The 20276-nt window shown below is 43.0% G+C and overlaps 1 protein-coding gene across 2 annotated transcripts in view; it reads right to left on the bottom strand.

Moving 5' to 3' along the window:
* The window catches only part of TAF1 (TATA-box binding protein associated factor 1), a 143679-nt gene that overhangs the window by 86943 nt on the left and 36460 nt on the right, over window positions 1-20276 (bottom strand). For both annotated transcript variants that reach the window (XM_077825992.1, XM_077825990.1), the window contains exons 13-16: window positions 19796-19969; window positions 19514-19687; window positions 6069-6173; window positions 3150-3350 (exon numbers count right to left, since the gene is read on the bottom strand). In XM_077825992.1, coding sequence (XP_077682118.1) covers window positions 3150-3350; window positions 6069-6173; window positions 19514-19687; window positions 19796-19969 — 654 coding nt within the window. The remainder of the gene's footprint in view (window positions 1-3149; window positions 3351-6068; window positions 6174-19513; window positions 19688-19795; window positions 19970-20276) is intronic.

Below are 20276 nucleotides of genomic sequence, written 5' to 3'. Positions count from 1 at the left end.
AAAGATTCCATATGATGGAATTTTTTCAGTTTGCTTTTTTAAAACCTAGAAAATTACACATAAAAAATGTGTTAAAAGAACTTCAAAGATTGCAAAGTCAAATATACAAAAGCTCAGAAGTGCCAGAATTAAGGCTGCCTGTACTACCTTAATTTGGCCCCCTTGCATATATGCATTATGACAGTCTTTAACTACATGATCACATACCATTATATCCATGGCTCCACTGCTTCATTCAGTGCACAGAATGAATGGTGCTCTGAGAATCAATCAGGATTATGTGGTGGTGAAGGAGGCTGTTGTCTATAGGATCCCTACCTCATCTGTTGCAGAAGTTGGAAGGTGTGTAGTAAATGAGGCAGGGGAATCACAGGGGGAGAAAATAAGTCTCCTGCTTAAGGCATCTGCATGCTGTCCTAGAGAACTGGATTCTATCCCTGCTTCTGCCACAGAGTTCCTATGAGATGCTAGGCATGCCACTTAAACCAAAACTTTTCATCAGTGGTCATTAATTGTGTTTCTCTCATTTTCTAGGTGCCCAACTTGAAACATCTGGGGCTTGATTTGCAGAAGTGCTCTGCCCTCACAACTGGCACTGAAGTAGCCAAACCTGTGCTTTGAACATATAAAGGGATATATAATATTAAGTTCTATGAAAAATCTAGTCTTAATCATCTCAAATTGGGCACCCAAAATTGGTGGAAACTTTTTATTTTCTTCTTGGTGCCCCATCTATAAAATGGGAATAATAATACCCCATCACCTCACAGAGGTGATATACTAGGCCTCTGTACTCCTGTCATGTCGAACAGCAGAAGTTATTTCTGTGTTTCAGAGAGGAATTTTAGATTCGATAACAACAATAGCAGGCTAGATAATTTAACTACAAACTGCTGCATTGTGATGAAGTAACATGTTTATCTTTTCTTTTTATTTCTTTCTATTAGTATACTAAGTAGTTCATATAAATATGGATATTAGTAGATTGTGTTTGATATTGTGTTTAGCGTATAATTTTATTAGCTGACAAAGAGACCAAAAAGGTGTTAGCTTTTAATTTTGTATATAACTATCTAAAACATTATGCCACACACTCCTGCAATTTAAGAAATTTTTGTTGCCAAGGGAAACTCGCAAGTATTAGAAGTATTTTGAATCATGCTGTCTATTTTAAATAGAAATGTAATCTATAAAAATAACAGAGGTATCTGTTTTATACTAAAAGTGAGATGGTCAACTTGTACACCGAGAGACTAATGTGAAATAAAAACCTAAAGTGAATCCAACCAAAATTTTATAAGGGCCAAGTGACAAAGAGGCCTAATTGATGGATTGGCAGTTTCACAGAGTCAAATTAAGATATGAAGTGATCTTACCAACTTTATCACTGAAGTGATCGGAACAACCAGGTACTGATAAGATACAGACAGCTGTTTTATCTCACTTCATTAACTGTTACAGCTTATTGCTGTTGAACCAGGCAAATAAGAAAGTGAGTTACTAAAAGAGTACAGCATCAAAGAATGTGAAGAAACCTTATGTGAAGACTATCCTAATTTTATTATGAACTTCAAAATGGACATTTCTGCAAACAGATAAGAATGCTGAAGGAGAAAGTGCAACTCAAAATAACAGAGCCATGCAAAACTGGCCAAAAGGTAGACTGAAAGATCCTCATGGAAAGCCACTTGGAGAAGTGGGTTGTTGGCTAGAGCCTGAATTAACAGGTGTCCTAAACAACTATCACCCTAAATGCAGATCTGTTGGCAAAATATTTGTAAATTGGTATAGCCTCACATGTCTTATACAAACTGGGATGCATAAGATATCAGTCTTGATGAATAAGTCTGAAATCAATAAGACAAAATTCAGTCAGACAAGTGCAAAGCGTTATACTTTGCAAGGAAAAAAATCAAATGCACAAATACAAAATGGGGAATAACTGGGTAGGCAGTAGTACTGCAGAAAAGGATCTAGGGGTTACAGTGGATCACAAATCGAATGAGTCAACAGTGTGATGCAGAAACAGTTGTAAAAGAGGCAAATGTCATTCTGGGACAGAACAGGATTGTTGAATGCAAGACACAGGAAGTAACTGTTCTGTAATACTCAGCACTGGTGAGGCCTCTCCTTCTTCAAGTGATGTCCCGATGGGTGCTCCACTGTAGGTGCCTAGAAAGCAGTGCCCCTACTTGGAAGGCTGGGGCTTTGGAGTGGTATTTACTGCAAATGATAGAACAGTGTGTCCTAGCAGAGTATCTTTGGGGCAACCTGAGCAATAGCGTAGCAATGGCTAAAAACGTCCACTGATGCCCACGTGGCTGGTTTACAAATGTCAGCAATCGGGACATTATTGAGAAACTCTCCACCTCGATTGCCTGAGCAGGTGGAATATGCTCTAGTTACAGGAGGTGGTGGTCAATTGTGTAGTTGGTAGGACAGTAAGATCCACTTGGAAAAACATCGCTTAGAGATTTTGAATTAAATTCCTATTTTTAGTAATTAAGTGATTGTTTAAATTGAAAACATTTAACTTTACAGATGTTGGGTTGAACAGTTACCGACAGACCCGTAATTTAACTGGAACTTATTTGTCAAATCAATAAAGCTATGTATTTACAACGAGGAGTCCTTCACAGTTCTGTCTTGGTATCAAAATCCCTTGTCCAAAATAGCACAGAACTAGAATTAGTTACCTACGTAATAAGGTTATGATTAGATTTGGATTCATTGATTTGGTTTATTACTTTTTAATAATCCTGTTGAATGAATTTACATGTAAATTCATTCTTTTAAATTATGTGAACACTATCAAATAACCATATTGACTTTGCTTTCTGTAACTTCTTATTTGCTTTCAAATTCTATTTTGGCTATGAAAAAACTTAAAAGTTTATAAGTCTGTAGTCTGTACTTTATCTAAGATACAAAGAATCATGAGAAACTCGTATAGGTAATCGGTAAATTAAAATTATTTAACCAAAGTGTGTTTTATACCATATTGTTCTTACCTCTGAAACAAAGACAAGACCCTAGCAGGGCAACAGGCACCTGAGCTCAGGACCGACCTTACAGGCCTGGATCTAGCTCATACACTCTCTCTAGCATTCTCTTAGTGGAATCGTCCCCATACTGTGCCTATCACATACCTGTAGAAAGTCTCTGATGTGGGTATTGGCCCGTTTGGAGTTGGGACCAGGAACTTCAAAGAGGGGGCACTCCTGTCCAACTACAAAGATATCAACCAGCTCCCGAATGTAACAGCCTTGTCGTGTCCGGATAATTAGGAAATCCGTTTCTGGCATTTTGTGCAGATAAATAGGAGCCCGGAAGAGATTGTTTTCAAATGCCTGACAAGAGAAACAAACCAAAATTTGAAAGATAGACACTGATCACTGAAGGTATTGCAACACCAACAAGAACTCTGAAAGAAACCCAGCATGACACAGTCATCATGAAACCATAAATATTCATTCACATCACAACACGCACGTTTACAGAGCTGGATGCATTTCTTGCCCCAGAGACTATCTAACTGAAGTGAGACAAGACATGGGACAATAGTTAAGGCAAGGGAAGGTGTGGAAAACAAAGCATGAAGGATACCTCAAACTGGGCTTTAAGGTAGGATTTGAAAGAGGACAGAAAGCATACCTGACCGACAGAAGCGAGAGGATTCCACCAAGACAATATAAATAAAGGTGCAAAGCTGGGAAGCGGGGGAAGAGAGCAGTTAGCACTAAGAAGGGACAGAACACTATGGTCAGAAAGAGAAGCAGAGTCTTGAACATGAGGCACTTGAATGCAGTAGCAGAGCAACAGGAGAGGGAAGTAACTTTAGCAGAGGCATCCTTACGAAACACAGTGATAGCACTTTACAGCTACCAACATAGCTCTAGGGCAGACTGAAGAGATAGGGGGGCCAGAGAGAATCAGAGAATAGAATATCAGGGTTGGAAGGGACCTCAGGAGGCCATCTAGTCCAACCCCCTGCTCAAAGCAGGACCAATCCCCAACTAAATCATCCCAGCCAGGGTTTTGTCAAGCCTGACCTTAAAAACCTCTAAGGAAGGAAATTCCACCACCTCCCTAGGTAACGCATTCCAGTGTTTCACCACCCTCCTAGTGAAGAAGTTTTTCCTAATATCCAACCTAACCTCCCCCATTGCAACTTGAGACCATTACTCCTTGTTCTGTCATCTGCTACCACTGAGAACAGTCTAGAGCCATCCTCTTTGGAACCCCCTTTCAGGTAGTTGAAAGCAGCTATCAAATCTCCCCTCATTCTTCTCTTCTGCAGACTGAATAATCCCAGTTCCCTCAGCCTCTCCTCATAAGTCATGCGCTCCAGCCCCCTAATCATTTTTGTTGCCCTCCGCTGGACTCTTTCCAATTTTTCCACATCCTTCTTGCAGCGTGGGGCCCAAAACTGGACACAGTACTCCAGATGAGGCCTCACCAATGCCAAACAGAGGGGAACTATCACATCCCTCGATCTTCTGGCATTGCTCCTACTTATACAGCCCAAAATGCCGTTAGCTTTCTTGGCAACGATGGCACACTGTTGACTCATATCCAGCTTCTCGTCCACTGTAACCCCTAGGTCCTTTTCTGCAGAACTGCTGCCTAGCTGCTCGGTCTCTAGTCTGTAGCAGTGCATGGGATTCTTCCATCCTAAGTGCAGGACTCTGCACTTGTCCTTGTTGAACCTCATCAAATTTCTTTTGGCCCAATCCTTGAATTTGTCTAGGTCCCTCTGTAGCCTATCCCTACCCTCCAGCATATCTACCACTCCTCCCAGTTTAGTGTCATCTGCAAACTTGCTGAGGGTTCAATCCACGCCATCTTCCAGATCATTAAGGAAGATATTGAACAAATCTGGCCCCAGGACGACCCTAGGGGCACTCTGCTTGATACCAGCTGCCAACTAGAGGAGAAGGTTTAAGTAATCAAGTGTAGACCAAGGCTTGAATAAGGGTTTTAGCAACAGGGTAGTCATGAAAGGACAGATTTTGGTGACTAGGAGGAGAAGATGGGGGGCAATGTGAGTTGAACCCAACAAACCCTTAACTATTAAGTCATAGCCCATTATACTCCTGCCATCACTGCTCATGTGCTGGATCACTATTCCCATCCATTCATCTGTCTTTGCTTTTTCAGATTATACACTCTACCATTATGGCTGCCACCACCAGCATCTCCTGTGAGCCCAGGAGGACAGTGATCCTGAAAAGCATCCTAACCAGACATGGCCAATGAGAGGAAGGGAATCAATGATGTCACAATCTCCACCAGATTAGGCTAAGTCCTGAACAACACCTAGGAGAGACTTGGGTTCCAGGTATCATCACCTCCCTCATGTGTCCTTTCCATCTCAATTTTCTCTCTTTCACCTTCTATTTAATAAGAGCCTGGCTTAGCCAGCTGGGACTGCATCTTGTTCAATATTGTTATAAATTGTAAGTCTGTGACCAGTGAGGCAGTTAAATAGCCCAAAGTTGGTACAAGTTTGCAAGATCTCAAAGTGGCTAAAAAGAACTTGTGCTGTGGCCATGTTTTTCCAGCAGCAAGGCTTCAAACTGATGTCAGCACCAAAGACAGAAGCTATATTTTCTATGATTTTCTCTTTCCTCTTGTGTGTGTGTGTTGTCTTACAGAAAGCAAAAGCAAAATCAAACTCTATCAATGGCAGCAACAACAGTTCCAAACCAGGTCAACTAATTTCTTTTTTCCCCAAAAAGGACAGCTATTACCACCTTTAATACCATCTAAAAACTGCTAAACAAGGGGTTTTCCTTTTAAAAACTCTCTACAGCTAAAGGGAAAGGAAATAAAACGTATTGGTAAAATAAAAGCCTTACTTAATGCTTTATATTTTAAAATGCTTTAACTGTTTTTTCTTTTTTCTGTATCTTCAATACAAGGTTATGCTTCCACAACACTAAGGTCTCTGTACTCAAAAACCCAAAGCACATTTTACTGTTTAGTGTTGTAAAATAACAGTCTCAGGTTAACACTTAACTCTCTGGGCCCATCTATTCCATCAAAATTAATGCAGATCCTCTCACCTGCAGTAACTGGCCAGGGTGCAGTGATCCCAGGAATGGAGATGTGTGACAGTAAACAGTCTCTCCGTATTTACAATCTGGTGCTCCAGGGTCCTTGCCAGGTTTCTGTAAGAGGCAATGCCATTCCAGTTAGCTCTCAGCAGCAGGAACTGCTACCAGACAAGGCAAACCCGGCACGTTATTTGGCGAAAGCACAGTCCACACCAACTACTAAGCTTAACTAGTTTGAAGCTTTAATAAGACACTTTTAGGAGAATCTATTACCACCTTATTAAACAAAGCACAAGTGACGTGGATAGAGCAGGATAGTGTAAGGATTGCCCAGTCTTGGGGTGCAGGTAGCATGTTTTTCTTATTCCATGTATGCTGATCCAATCTGGTGTGGATCCTCCACCTCCCTTTGTCAAACAAACATTCTTTATACCTTGTTTTGTAACATTATGCAGGTGCAAATTATCAATACTACCTTATTTATAAACATTTTATTTTTTAAAAAATAAACTAATTTTTTATGTATTTTGCTAAAACTTTAATTGGTGCCTTTCTTCTTTCTTTAGCCGCTGCTGTTTTATTGATTGGTTTGGTGTTTTATTGGGGGTTTTGCTTGTTTGTTTAAACAACAATTGTCATTTTTACTCATTTGTTTTTTGTGGCCTTGGGAGTTGCTGATTGGCTCCTGTTGCATTATTTATTCCTTCTCCCTAGTCTGTTTTACTAGGGAGATTTACAACTGGCTAGTATATCACATATTTGTCTGCTTTGCTTTGCCCTGTTATTTACACAGAATTATACAAAAATTCACTGTAGATAAGACACAGCCCCCTACCCAGATTTTTTACGCTTTAAGTTGTTTAAACAGTTTTGAAAGCTGTGCCAACAAGACTGGAAATAAGGTGTAAATTTGTAAAGTGAGGGTAATTAATCACTGGATAATTTGCCAGGGCTGCGGTGTCCATCATGGACAATTTTTAAATCAAGATTGGATGTTTTTCTAAAAGATCTGCTCTAGGAATTATTTGGGGGCAGTGCTATGGCCTGTGTTATACAGGAGGTCAGAATAGTTGATCACAATGGTCCCTTCTGCCCATGGAATATATGAATAAGACCCAGAGAAAGCAGAAAAATTCCTTTTACATTTTAATATCACTATTAAATAGATATTTACTTTTACACAATTTAATATACATTTATTTATTACAGTTCATTATACTTTTTTTGTTACAATTCTCATCTTGAGGCTTTTGGCCTTTTGACAAGGGTGTTACTTTACGCAGAACTGTGCAATAGGGTTAGATGATTTAATATTTGTTAGGGGTTTCTTTGTTTGCCAATTTTTATACATATATTTTGATTTAAAGCACATAAGCATTATTACAATGCGTATTAATTGTACAAGCAACAATACCCTAAAACTTGGATCAACAGATTTTTTTTTTAAGACTGTTTATTTGTTTTACCAACTGATTGTAATATTTCATTTTATTCATTTACACGATTTTTTTTTTTAAACGCATGTGCGCTAAATGAGCCAGGGCTTGCTGAATAAGACATTTTAGATGTACGTTCATTTTAGCAATGGACACTAAAATTAAGGAGCAACCGAGTAGCTTCATTACCAAAATTTGGCTGACTTTCGATTCCTGTTGGATTAACAAATTTAGATAAGGGTATTACTTTAACTTGTCCAATCACAGTTTTAAATTAAGGGGTAAAACACCAATAGGATTGGTTAACTGTACATATTTTTCCCTTCATAATTGCATTTTGTTTTTTGTACCCACATAGAACATTCTATTTTTCACATATGTAGTGCAGCTCTCATGTTCATTTTAGGCACATAAGATGGGCCCTTTGTGAGGGTCCTGGTATCGTTATGATTTATGCCACAGGTTGGTTGTATGGCTCCAAGGGCATTGCATTGGCAAACCCACCTTCACATGCACCTCCATGCATCAATTTAAGGTAGGCACCTCGCACCATTTGTGCAAGCACTGAACCACTATTTGAGGCACCTGGCCTCGTTTCTTAAAGACTAAGTCCTTTTAGAACTTCTACTGAATGGACATGCATTATTGTTTTGTAATTGTTTTTTTAAATTAGCAGTAGGGAGAGTGAAAAATAAACTTGTAGATCCTCTGTAAGATGACTAGTTAGGAGTTATCATTACTACCACAGCTACATTTTTAAGGACATAGACTTTCTTTAGTATTTGTGTTTTACTTTTATACCACTTTAATATTTGTCTATTGGTGTTGAGGTCCAGTATTTTTCCTACCTCTATAATTTTTAAGACTTAATTTTTGTGACTATGTATGTAACATTCCCCCATATACTACCTTTCTAGCTATAGTGTGTTTTATAGCTCTGTCATTATGACTAATTAACCTGTTAACTTTATTTTGGGGTTTGTTTTTTGTGCCAAGGAAATATATGCATGTTTATTATTGTTAATTTTTTTAACTAAATTTATTTTGAACTTTAGTGAAGGGATGGAGCACCTTATATTTTAGTTCCTGCTTTAATGTATTTAGTTGGCCTTGTAACTTTTATATATTACCTTGGTTTATTAAGGACATTTTTGATTTAAGCAACCCACTGTCAGACCCTATTATTTTACTAACTTTTCTTTTAAACCTTTAATTGTTTTTAGGGCTGTTTTACAGTTGCTCTAAGAATTTTTTCTATAGCTTTTTTTACTCTATTACCTTTACATACTCTGATCTTTTTAAAATTCCATTGAGTGATATTAAGAATAACCAGGACATGAAAACAATGCACATTATTGTATAAACACACTATTTTTATTTTTTGATAAGGGACAACTTCAATTTACTCTGTGGTTCTGGAATTATTTTAGGGTAGCCTTTAGGCCATTTAGAACACCATTTTCCAGAGATATGAAAAAACGGTTACCTACCTCTCGTAACTGTTCTTCGAGGTGTGTTGCTCATGTCCATTCCAAGTAGGTGTGTGCGCGCCGCATGCACAGTCATGGGAAGTTTTTTCCCCTGGCGGTACCTGTCGGGTCAGCTGTGGATCCTCCTGGAGTGGCGCCTTCACATAGGTCCCTGCCGACCCACTACCTCTTCAGTTCCTTCTTGCCAGATACTCTGACAGAGGGGAAGCGGGTGGGTCTTGGAATGGACACGAGCAACACATCTCGAAGAATGGTTATGAGAGGTAGGTAACCATTTTTAATTCTTTGAGTGCTTGCTCATGTCAATTCCAAGTAGGTGACTGCCAAGCCTTAACTAGGAAGTGGGGTCGGAGTTCATGGAATCTCTGATTGAAGCACCACTCTGCCCAAAGCTGCATCATCTCTGGCTTGCTGTGTAATGGCACAGTGTGATGAAAAGGTGTGGATCGACGACCACGTCACTGCCTTGCATGTGTCTTGGATAGGAATTTGTGCCAGGAACATCACTGAGGATGCCTGTGCCCTTGTGGAGTGTGCCATCAGCTCTGGGACAGGTATCTTTGCCAAGTGATAACACGCCCAGATACAGGACGTGATCTAAGAAGAGATCCTTTGGGGCAAGACTGGAAGTCCCTTCATTCGCTCCACAATTGCGATGAATAGTTGCGCTGATTTTTGAAATGGCTTAGTTCTTTCAATGTAGAAGGCTAAGGCTCATCTGACATCCAGAGAATGGAGCATTTGTTCCCTGTTGCTAGCGTACAACTGAGGAAAGAACAAAAGAAGAAAAATGTCCTGGTTACATGGAAATACGAAACTACCTTTAGGAGAAAGGCCAGGTGCGGTTGCAACTGTACCTTGTCCTTACAGAAGGCCATGTATGGGGCGCCAAGGTTAAGGCCTTAAGCTCAGACACCCTCCTGGTGGAAGTTATAGCTACCAAGAACACTACTTTCCAGGAAAGCTAAAGGAGAGAGCATCTTGCTAAGGGCCAGAAAGGGGGTCCCATCAGTCTAGAAAGCATAAGGTTGAGATCCCATGGGGGAACAGGATGTTTTACTTGAGGGTACAGCCTATCTAATCCTTTGAAGAAGTGGCCAACCATGGGGTTCGCGAAAATTGAGCGACCAGCCAAACCGGGATGGAAAGCTGAGATAGCTGCCAGGTACGCTTTTATTGATGATACTGACAGACCTTGCTGTTTTATATGCAGCAAATAGTCCAGAATAAAAGGAATCGATGACTGTAAGGGTGAAGTGTGTTTTTGTAATGCCCAAATTGAGTATCTTTTCCAGCTGGCCAGATAGGTGGCTCTAGTGGATGGCTTCCTGCTGCCAAGGAGGACCTCTCTAACAGGGTCTGAGCATCTGAGGTCGGAGGGGTTTAGCTACGGAGTTTCCATGACATGAGATGGAGAGACTGCAGGTTGGGATGCTGGAAACAGCCATGATCCTGGTTGATCAAGTCCAGGACCGGGGCAGGGTTATTGGCGCGTCCACCGACTGGCCTAGAAGCATGGTGAACCAGTGCTGGCATGGCTACGCTGGTGCGATTAAGATCATTAATGTGCCCTCCTTTCTGACCTTCAGCAGGACCTTGTGTACAAGCGGGAAGGGCGGGAAAGCGTACAATAGATGGTCCTTCCAAGGGAGGAGAAAGGCGTCCGCGAGCAAGTCCGGGGTATAATTCAGGAAGGAGCAAAACTGGTGACACTTCCTGTTGTACTTTGATACAAACAAATCCATTTGGGGAAACCCCCACCGTTGGGGGATGTTGATCACGGAGGGACCACTCATGGTTGTGAAATGACTTGCTGAGAACTGTGAACCCAGTTCATTCTGGGAACCTGGAAGGTACGATGCCTCTAGATGTATCGAATGAGCGATGCAGAAGTCCCACAGTTTGAGGGCTTCCCAGCATAGGGGAGAGGAGTGAGCACCACCCTGTCTGTTTATATAGAACATCGCTGTTGTATTGTCGGTTAATTCTGATACACATCTGCCCTTCAGAAGGGCATGGAACATCTGGCAAGCAGACTGCTCTTAGCTCCCCGACGTTGATGTGCAGCCAAAGTTCTGCCTCGGACCAGTGACCCTGCATCCTGAGTCTGCCTAAGTGCACCCACCAACCCATCACCTATGCATCTGTTACTAGAGACAGCGAGGGTTGGGGCCCAGAGAAGGGCAGTCCTGCACACACTGCTTGCGGATCGAGCTACCACCTGAGGGACTCGATAACTGGGGGAGTGAGTGAGATCAATTTGTCTAGGCAGTCTCGATAAGGCCTGTACACCGAGACTAGCCAAGCCTGAAGAGGATGGAGTTGCAGCCTGGTGTGCTGTATTACATATGTATAAACGGCCATATGGCCGAGCAGCTTCAGGCAATTTCGTGCCATAGTGGTGGGCTATCACCTGAGGACCTGTATGATGGCGCCCATGGTGAGAAAGTGAGTTTCCAGAAGGAATGCCCTGGTTTGACCAAAGATCAGGAGAGCTCTAATGAATTCTGTTCTCTTAGTCAGGGTTAGGGTCAACTTTGCTACATTCAGTATGAGGCCAAGCCTGTGGAATGTCATTTGAACTAGGCTCACATGGACCTCCACTTGGGCTCTGGAGAGGCCTTTGATTAGCTAGTCGTCAAGGTATGGGAATACTTGCATCTGTCGTTTCCACAGAAAGGCTGCCACGACTGACATGCACTTGGTGAACACCCAAGGGGCTGAATGGAAGAACCGTAAACTGATAGTGGGTGTTCTTGACCCACAAAGCGAAGGAACTGTCTGTAGGACGGGACTATGTACACATGAAAATACATGTCCTTCAAGTCGAGGGCAGTGTACCAGTCCCCCGGATCCAGGGAGGGGATAATGTAAGCCAGGGAGACCATGCAGAACTTTATCTTATTCATGAATTTGTTGAGGTTTCGCAGGTCTAGAACAGGTCTGAGCCCGACCTTGGCCTTCAAGATTAGGAGATACCTGGCATAGGAAACCCTCCCCTCCCCCCCCCCCGAATTCTAAAGGGACATCCTCTACCACCCCAAGTTGTAGGAGCGTTTGCACCTCCTGCATAAGAAGTTGCTCGTGAGAAGGGTCTCTGAAGAGGGATGGGGAAGGAGGGTGGAAAGGCAGGAGGGAACAGAACTGGAGAGAATATCCCAATTCTACCGTGCTCAAGACCCATTGCTCTGCGGTGATTTGTGCCCAGGCATGGTAGAAATGGGACAGACGATTTACAAAGGGGGGGGGGAGAATCCGAGATCTGAACTGGTGCGTCACCCCTGGGCGCACCTTAAAGAATTTGGCTTGGAGGCTGGGGGCTGCTTTTCTGAGGCCCAGAAATCAGGACTTGCAACTCTCACACCCTCCTGGCAGAGGTAATGGCTATCAAGAATCCAGTTTTCTGGTTAGAGAAGGACTGAGAAGGTCTCCATCTGTTACTCCTGCCCTGCTTCCTGCTATAATCCTGTCTAGGAGAAGCTGGGCAGAATTCAGGTGCAGGCTGAGGTTTGAAATGCTTTCTTTAGGGGGCTGGTGTGTTAAGCCGCAGGGACTTCAGAGTTGCCCTTGAGTCTTTTAGGCTGTAGAGCTTAGTATCTGTTTGTGCCAAAAAGAGCCCTACACAGTCAAAAGGCAAATCCTGAATGGTCTGCTGGACCTCGTGCGGGAGCCCTTACACCTGAAGCCATGAGCTTCTTCTCATGGCCATGGCTGTTGCCATGGTATGGGCTGCCAAGTTGGCCGAATTTAAGGAAGCCTGCAAGGAGCTTTTCATGACAACCCCGCCTTCCTTGAGGCCCACAGGAGGACCCTGCCCCGGTCCTGGACTTGATCAACCAGGACTGCAGCCTAGCCCAGCAGGAGTCCACTGGAAATAGTTCTTTACATTTAGACATCTTGCAAGAATTAAAACTATAGCAGCTAAGGACTGTCTGCTGATCGGCAATGCAAAGCTGGAGCCCCTCCGGTAGAATATATCTTCCTACCGAAGAGATCCAGCTTCATCACCTCCTTGGATTTAGGTGTCACTTCCAGTTGTCCCTTCCTGCCTTTCCTTTTGGTTGGCAACCTCCACCACCAGAGTGCCCGGCTGAGGGTAAGTGAACAGGTACTCATACCCTTTGAAAGGCACAAAATACTTCCTCTCCACCCTATTGCCGAGTGGGGAAAGAGAAGCGGGCGTTTGCCACAATGCTTTAGTAGTGTTGTGGATGGTCTTAATGAGTGGCAAAGTCACCCTCAAGGCACCTTCAGGCACCATAATATTGACCATGGAGTTGGTCTCCTCTGACACCTCCTCCATCTGCATGGCCAAATTTTGAGCCACCCATCTGATCAACTCCTGGTGGGCTCTGTTGACCATGGCCGGCACCGTGGTACACGTGCCCACCACCGCTTCATCAGGGGAAGATGCCTGCAGGGGCACCGGGTCTTCCTGCCCCTCTGGCTTGCAGGCATCTCCCATGCTGAAACACCCTGAGTGGTGCCAGGAGCAGTCCTGGTCTCCGGGCCCGGGCCCATCTCAGTACCGGCCCCGATGCTGGGTCCTGCTGCGGTCTCAGTGCTGGCCTGCGTGCCCATCTCTTGTCCCCATGGAGGTTCCCAGGCTACAGATGTTAATGATGGAGGGGCCCGTGCCTCCGAAGCCACGGACAAGGATCTGGACCCCAGCTCTTGGGCTTGGTGGTAGGCCCATGGGATCCAGAAGGGCCATTGAACTGGTGCCTGCCAGGGCAGTGGCTATGACATCAAAGGCAATGGCTGCCCTTCCTGTTGTCTGGAGCACTGCCAAGAGCGGTGCCGGCTTTGTTGTACCATGGCTACTGTGCTGGATAATTGATTATGTTTTGTTATATGTATTGCATGTTTTATAGTAAGGTTTAAAGAAAGAAAAGGAGTACTTGTGGCACCTTAGAGACTAACCAATTTATCTGAGCATAAGCTTTCGTGAGCTACAGCTCACTTCATAGGATGCATACTGTGGAAAATACAGAAGACATTTTTATACACAAAAACCATGAAAAAATGGGTGATCATCACTACAACAGGTTTACTCTCCCTCACCCCACTCTCCTGCTGGTAATAGCTTATGTAAAGTGATCACTCTCCTTACAATGTGTATGATAATCAAGGTGGGCCATTTCCAGCACAAATCCAGGTTATCGTATACATTGTAAGGAGAGTGATCACTTTACATAAGCTATTACCAGCAGGAGAGTGGGGTGGGGGGAGAGAAAACCTTTTGTAGTGATAATCACCCATTTTTTCATGGTTTGTGTGTATAAAAACGTCTTCTGTATTTTCCACAGTATGCATCCGATGAAGTGAGCTGTAGCTCACGAAAGCTTATGCTCAAATAAATTGGTTAGTCTCTAAGGTGCCACAAGTACTCCTTTTCTTTTTGCGAATACAGACTAACACGGCTGTTACTCTGAAACCTGTCAGTAAGGTTTAAGTTGTTAGAATAAATGAATAGGATAGTTGATATTAGTATTAGCTATTTTCTTCTTTTTCATGCCTTGTAAGTAAAAGACAGGACTTTGTCTGTATCTACGTTAATTAGATTAGAGGAATTTTGAAGGTCCAGGCCCCAATGTAGTTACAAGATTTAATAATGTTTAATTTACAATGCCTTTCTTGTTTAACATAAAACACTGCTATTTGTATACCTTTGAAGGTCTCTGTGAAGAACTGTTTGTGTGAATGAGGAATGTATGTATCAGGAAAAGATAAGGTGTGAAGGCCATTGTTAGAGCCAGATGGTCAAGGGAGGAGGAGTGAAGAGACATAACGAAGCCAGAGAACCATCTACACCTATCCATGATTGAGGAATAGCAGATTGATGACCCTGAGGTGGAGACTAGCACCCTTAAAACACAAGATAATTGATTAAATTGAAACCAGACAGGAAGGCCCTCCTGGAGGTGTTTTGGAATGCTAACAAGAAAGATGCCATCAAAACATAACCTCAAATGAGGAGTAACCGGTCATAAAATGACACAGCAAAATCCACAGACTTCAATGAAGAAAAAGGACTAAAAAGACAGGGTGCTTTGCCATGGGACTTCGGGTTCGTCTTGCCAACAACTCCAGGAGCCTCGGATTGCGAGCAACAGAGCCCGGCTCCACTCTGCGACCAATCTGGCTGGCCATTACATTGATCCAAACTCTGGACTGGTAACTAGAACATCGACTGGTGGGACTGCGTGCATGGTATGTGTGTGAAAAGCATATGCTAACTGCTATATTCTCAATAAATGCAGCATATTGCCTTTTCCCCTGAAAAAAGATCTTGTGTGCTTTTTATAAGCGTAACAGCTTCGCCTAGAGGCATTCGACTCCGCCTCCAAGTCTGATGAGGACTCCAACCCTGGCAACTAGGGTGGTGTGGAGCGAGACAGTGCCAGGGAGTGGTGCCACATCATCGCCGGCTTGCCCCAGAAGGCATGGTGCCTTTTTACAGTGACAGTGCCCATGCAGGGGACTGCGCCATTATCGCTATGAGGTCCCTAGCCACTTCAAAGGTTTACAGCGTGGAGGTAAGGTGCAAGTCCTCCTCCCGAGACTCCCGCACTGGGGAGTCCATGAGACCCAGACCCGACAGACCTCCCTATGAGGCCAGAGTCGACTGTGCCAGCTGAGTCGGAGCCAGAGCAAGGTGTCCCAGTTCAGTGCCTCGCTGGTGCCTCCTAGTTCCACTGCTTTACTGGGAGAGCGACCTCTATCTTCTTTGTTTTGTGTAGCACCGGCGAATGGGGACGGTGCCGGGCACGCACACCAGAGGAGGTCTTTGGTGCCAGGGAGTGGTGGTACCGAGGATCCCTGGAGCCAGAGTCCTTTTCTGGCGCCACAGCCTCTCTTACTAAGGCCAGCACACTCCACACTGAAGTGCTGGGCTTGAGGTCGGACGCCACTTGTACAGGCTGGGGACAAAGGGCTGACTCCGTGAGGAGTAGTTTCAGCCTAAAGTTCCTCTCCTTCTTAGTCCTTAGGCAGAAGCATCCACACATTTTGCAGTTCTCAGATAGGCTTCCCCCAAAAACACTTTAAACAGGAGTTGTGTGGGTCTCCCATTGGCATAGGCTTTAGACAGGACCTGCACAGCTTAAACCGTTGAGACCGAGACATGCCCCAGTCCCTGGGAGGGGAAACGTGGTGGGAGGAACCCCCAACAGAAACTTATCCAACTAAGAACTACCTGAACTAATACTAAGTTTTAAACTATTTACAGATATGACTAGAAAGAGTCCACTAGGGGACTGCTTGCCATCACAAGAGAAAAGCTGCTCCAACAACCGTCACTGGCAGTAAGAAGGAAGAGGTGGCGAGTCGGCAGAGACCTCTATACACCACCATGAAGGCGCCAATCCAGTGGGCTCCACAGCCTCCCCAATAGGTACCAGTAGGGGAAAAACCTTCCGACGACCGTGCACGCAGCCACACACACCTATTTGGAATTGACATGACCAAGCACTCAAAGAAGAATTGGTATGTATATTGGCAACGAATTGCAACAACTGCTATTAAGTGGCCCTTCATGCTACTTGTTTAGATGCAGTAGACCAAGTTCCATTAAACCCAGACAGTACCCACTGGTGTTTTTTCAAATGACATTACACATAATTTTTGTACTATTCTGACTCTGAGTAAAAATCTGGGGGAGTTGTTAGTGCCTTTTTATTTCTTTTGATACAACCTATGGATAAATTATTTGAAACGTTCCTGATTGTCCTATACACATTCCTGCTGGTTTATGTTTTAAAGCTAATTTTTAGTAAGTACATTTTTGACTTTTTTGGATGATATACATTTTTATTTGGATTGACTTTGGGTTTTTTTTCCAGGGTTTGTGCTTGTCTGATTTTAATTAATACACTAGCCCTAAAATTACACACCCTAATTTTACAAAATGTAGACCTCAATATGTCCCCTTCTAATGTTCCCATAGAAAATAAAGTTGTCATCCCTTTTTTACATTGAGAATATGATACTTTTAAGTTTATTTTACCAGTGTTTTTAGTGTAGTTGTAATTACTATGCCGATTTTCAACCACATCTGTTTTTCTAATATCCAGTTTATCTGTGCCAAGGATTGAAGTATCTGTTGTTGGCGGCTTTGTCCACTCAACCACTCAATTGTAGTTGTAGTCTGGAATGAGTTTCCAGAGTTTGTTGAGTGGGAGGTTTGGATTATTTGTTTTGGCTGGTTTAATTCGTATATTCAAATTTATAGTTCAACAAACACAAAGTATTCCAACAACAAAGCCATTCTGTTTTTTCTCTCTTTCTTTTTAACAGTGTGATTGAATTGTTGAGCTGCTTACTGTTCCACCCGTAAGTTTTTGGCTACCCATAAAGGGACACTTTTTGGTTGCCCTTTTAACTGTGACATCCACTGATTCATTAGTGCCTGTACTAGGTCTGGGCTAGCACATAGTAAGTGTTCTGGCAGTGTCATTTTATCCCCCATTATAATTTCACAGGGAGCTACCTCCATAGCTTTATGAGAGGTAGCCCACAAGGCCATTAATGTTAATGGCAACTGAACATTCCCGTCCCTTTTATTCTATCTTTTTAGGTATTTCGTAAGCATTAGCTTTAGGATATTATTATTATTATTACAACAACTATTTTAGAAGACTGAGGATGGTAAACAACATGCTATTTTTCCTGTATACCTGGTAAAACCACTGTGGTATGCATAATTTCATCAGTAATATGTGTTCCTTGATTTGAGTATTACCCATGGAAGCTCCCATCTGGTAAAGATTTGTTCTAGCAGAAGCTTAGCAGTCACAGCTGCTCTGGTAGATTTCATGGGAATAGCTTTCCCCCATTTAGAAAAATCATTAACAATTACCAAGGCAAATCTATTCCCTCAAGCAGTTTTAGGTAAGGGACCGATGTAATTAATTTGTAACCAGACCCAAGATCCCTTTATTTGTTGATGTTCTAATCTGCTCTTATGTTTTTTAGGGCCTGGATCAATTTGAGCACACACACTAAGCAGTCTTTAACACAACAGCTAACATTTTGTTTCGTTTATGGCCACCAACCAATTTGTTGTATCCAGGCCAGTATGTTTTTAACTTCCTGATGCCCGCAAGGGGCACATCATGACACATGTATATAGATTCAGATTGTAGCTGTGTAGGAAAAACCCACAATCACACCCACTCAACATTTTTTCCCAGGGGAATTGTATTACGTTCAGTGGGGTTCCCCTATATTCTGAGTGCTCCCTGCCTAGAACAAGTTTTTGTATAGTAGTACCCTGATTCTGCAGGGCCACCAAGTCAAAATCCTTCAACTGTGTTTGAACAGTGTGAACGGGGGCCCTGCTGGATTGCAGTTTTCATTTGGAGCCTTTATGGCTGCCCCCCCCCCCTTTCCTTTTTTTTAATTATTTCACTCTACACCCAGGGATGGTTTAGAATGAGCCTTAACCTTTACCATGGCCACTAACATTTCCATCTCCCATTTGCTCACCAGCATTTCATATTATAGTAGAGGGGAGCATGCGAATGTTTTTAATCCCCAGAGAGAAAACCATGATACAGTCAATAAGGCAGCAGCTCAGCTTAATGCATTATATACCCATTGTGAGAGTCAAAAAAACCACAATTACAGGCTGCTCATAAAACGTTCCCAGAACTTTGGCCACCGCAGCCAAACTAAGCAAACTTAATCATTACTGAAGGCTGTATGGAAGACTCCAGGTCTGTGTTTACCAAGGCAAACTTTGCTCTGTGAATGTCCTTTTTTCAGTAAATAGAGCCATTTATGAATATTTTACAGGCTCTCTCTTTGTTTTCTTATTACCATGTTAATATCCTAAGGGGAGAGGTTCCATGCTGTGTGTCTGGCAACAGGCATTCATGAGATTCTTCTGGGGTTAACAAACCATGGGCTAACAGCAAAGGTTTATTATTAGAGCCCTGCAAATCCACAGATATCCGCTTTATATCTGCAGATATCCGCAACAGTGGATGTAGATTTCCGAGAGCCATTTTTGCAGATTGCGGATGGATGCGGATACACATTCTGTATCTGCGCAGGGCTCTGTTCATTAGTTTTCACCATAAAGCTGAATGGAGTTCACAAGAAGTTATAGAAAAACACCTAATGAAAGACCCGATGCAGAAGATCCCTGGCTTCAGTCTCCCACGAAACTCATGGGCAACCATAATCTGTATCCGCACAAACCATGGCAGATGCCGATACTTGCTGCACAAATGGAAAATTAAAGACTCTCCAGTGTGCGACCGTGAACACCCAGAACAGACCATGGAACATATAACAACTCAATGCCCATTCACAAATACAAAGGAGGCATCACAGCGACACACACTGCTACTCCAGATGCAATTATCTGGCTTAACCATCTGAATGTAAAATTATAGTTGTGGTTCTACAGTTATATCAGCCATACAAAGACGACAAAGCAGAAAAATTCCCTTTTAGATTGGTTTATAACATTAAATATATAACAATGTTTAAACATTAGACATTTCTTTACAACACTCACCCGCTTGTAGTAGTTCTTTATCTTTGTTGCCATGCCAACCTGCATCATTAAAGGACCATTTTCCTCACTATACTCAGCAAGGATGAGGTCACCATCCTTACCAGTTAGGTCCTGTGGTGTGCGCATGAAGAACATCTCCCCACCTCCTGAAGCCTGCCGCTCCTGCTCTCTCATCTGTGTGAATGCAAGAAGAGAGTATCAGGGAAACAGCATGTCAAACAGATGTACCATGGCAATGGAGACTTTGGACAGATCTAGATATACAAAGAAATACTGCTTTACCTTGGCTTTCTTCTTGATATGTTTCAGCAGTGGCTGCACAGAATGGGGTCCTGGCTGGGACAAGGTCCCAAAGGAATATTTCTTCAATGGAGGGCGATGAAATTGTCGGAGCTTCATAGGACCCATATGGGTGGGGAAGAATGGCTGGCGAAGTTCCACTGCAGGGATAGAGTGCTGGGACCAAGAGAGAAACAGACACAGAGAACAGACATCAGTACAGAGCCCAGTCTACAACGACCACAGAGAAACTTCCCCACAGTCTTATGGCAGGCACTTGAAATGTTTTATTCCATTAGCTGCAAAAGTGACCAAGGTATTTGGACCCCCCTAGAGGCATGTTCTCTCACAGAGATCATGTCCAAGCATGGCTCACTTTCTGTGGTGCAAGAGAGACAATGTTCCCCCAGTTAACAGCTCAAAGAGCATCCAAATGGGGAAAGGGATCTTTATTACTTGAAGAAAGGGAAAGCATTCCTATATC

Source organism: Eretmochelys imbricata, chromosome 9, assembly GCF_965152235.1.
Source record: "Eretmochelys imbricata isolate rEreImb1 chromosome 9, rEreImb1.hap1, whole genome shotgun sequence".
Classification (NCBI taxonomy): Eukaryota; Metazoa; Chordata; order Testudines; family Cheloniidae; genus Eretmochelys; species Eretmochelys imbricata.
The sequence above is the reverse complement of the archived record's forward strand: the minus strand, read 5'-3'. Positions and strand labels throughout refer to the sequence as shown.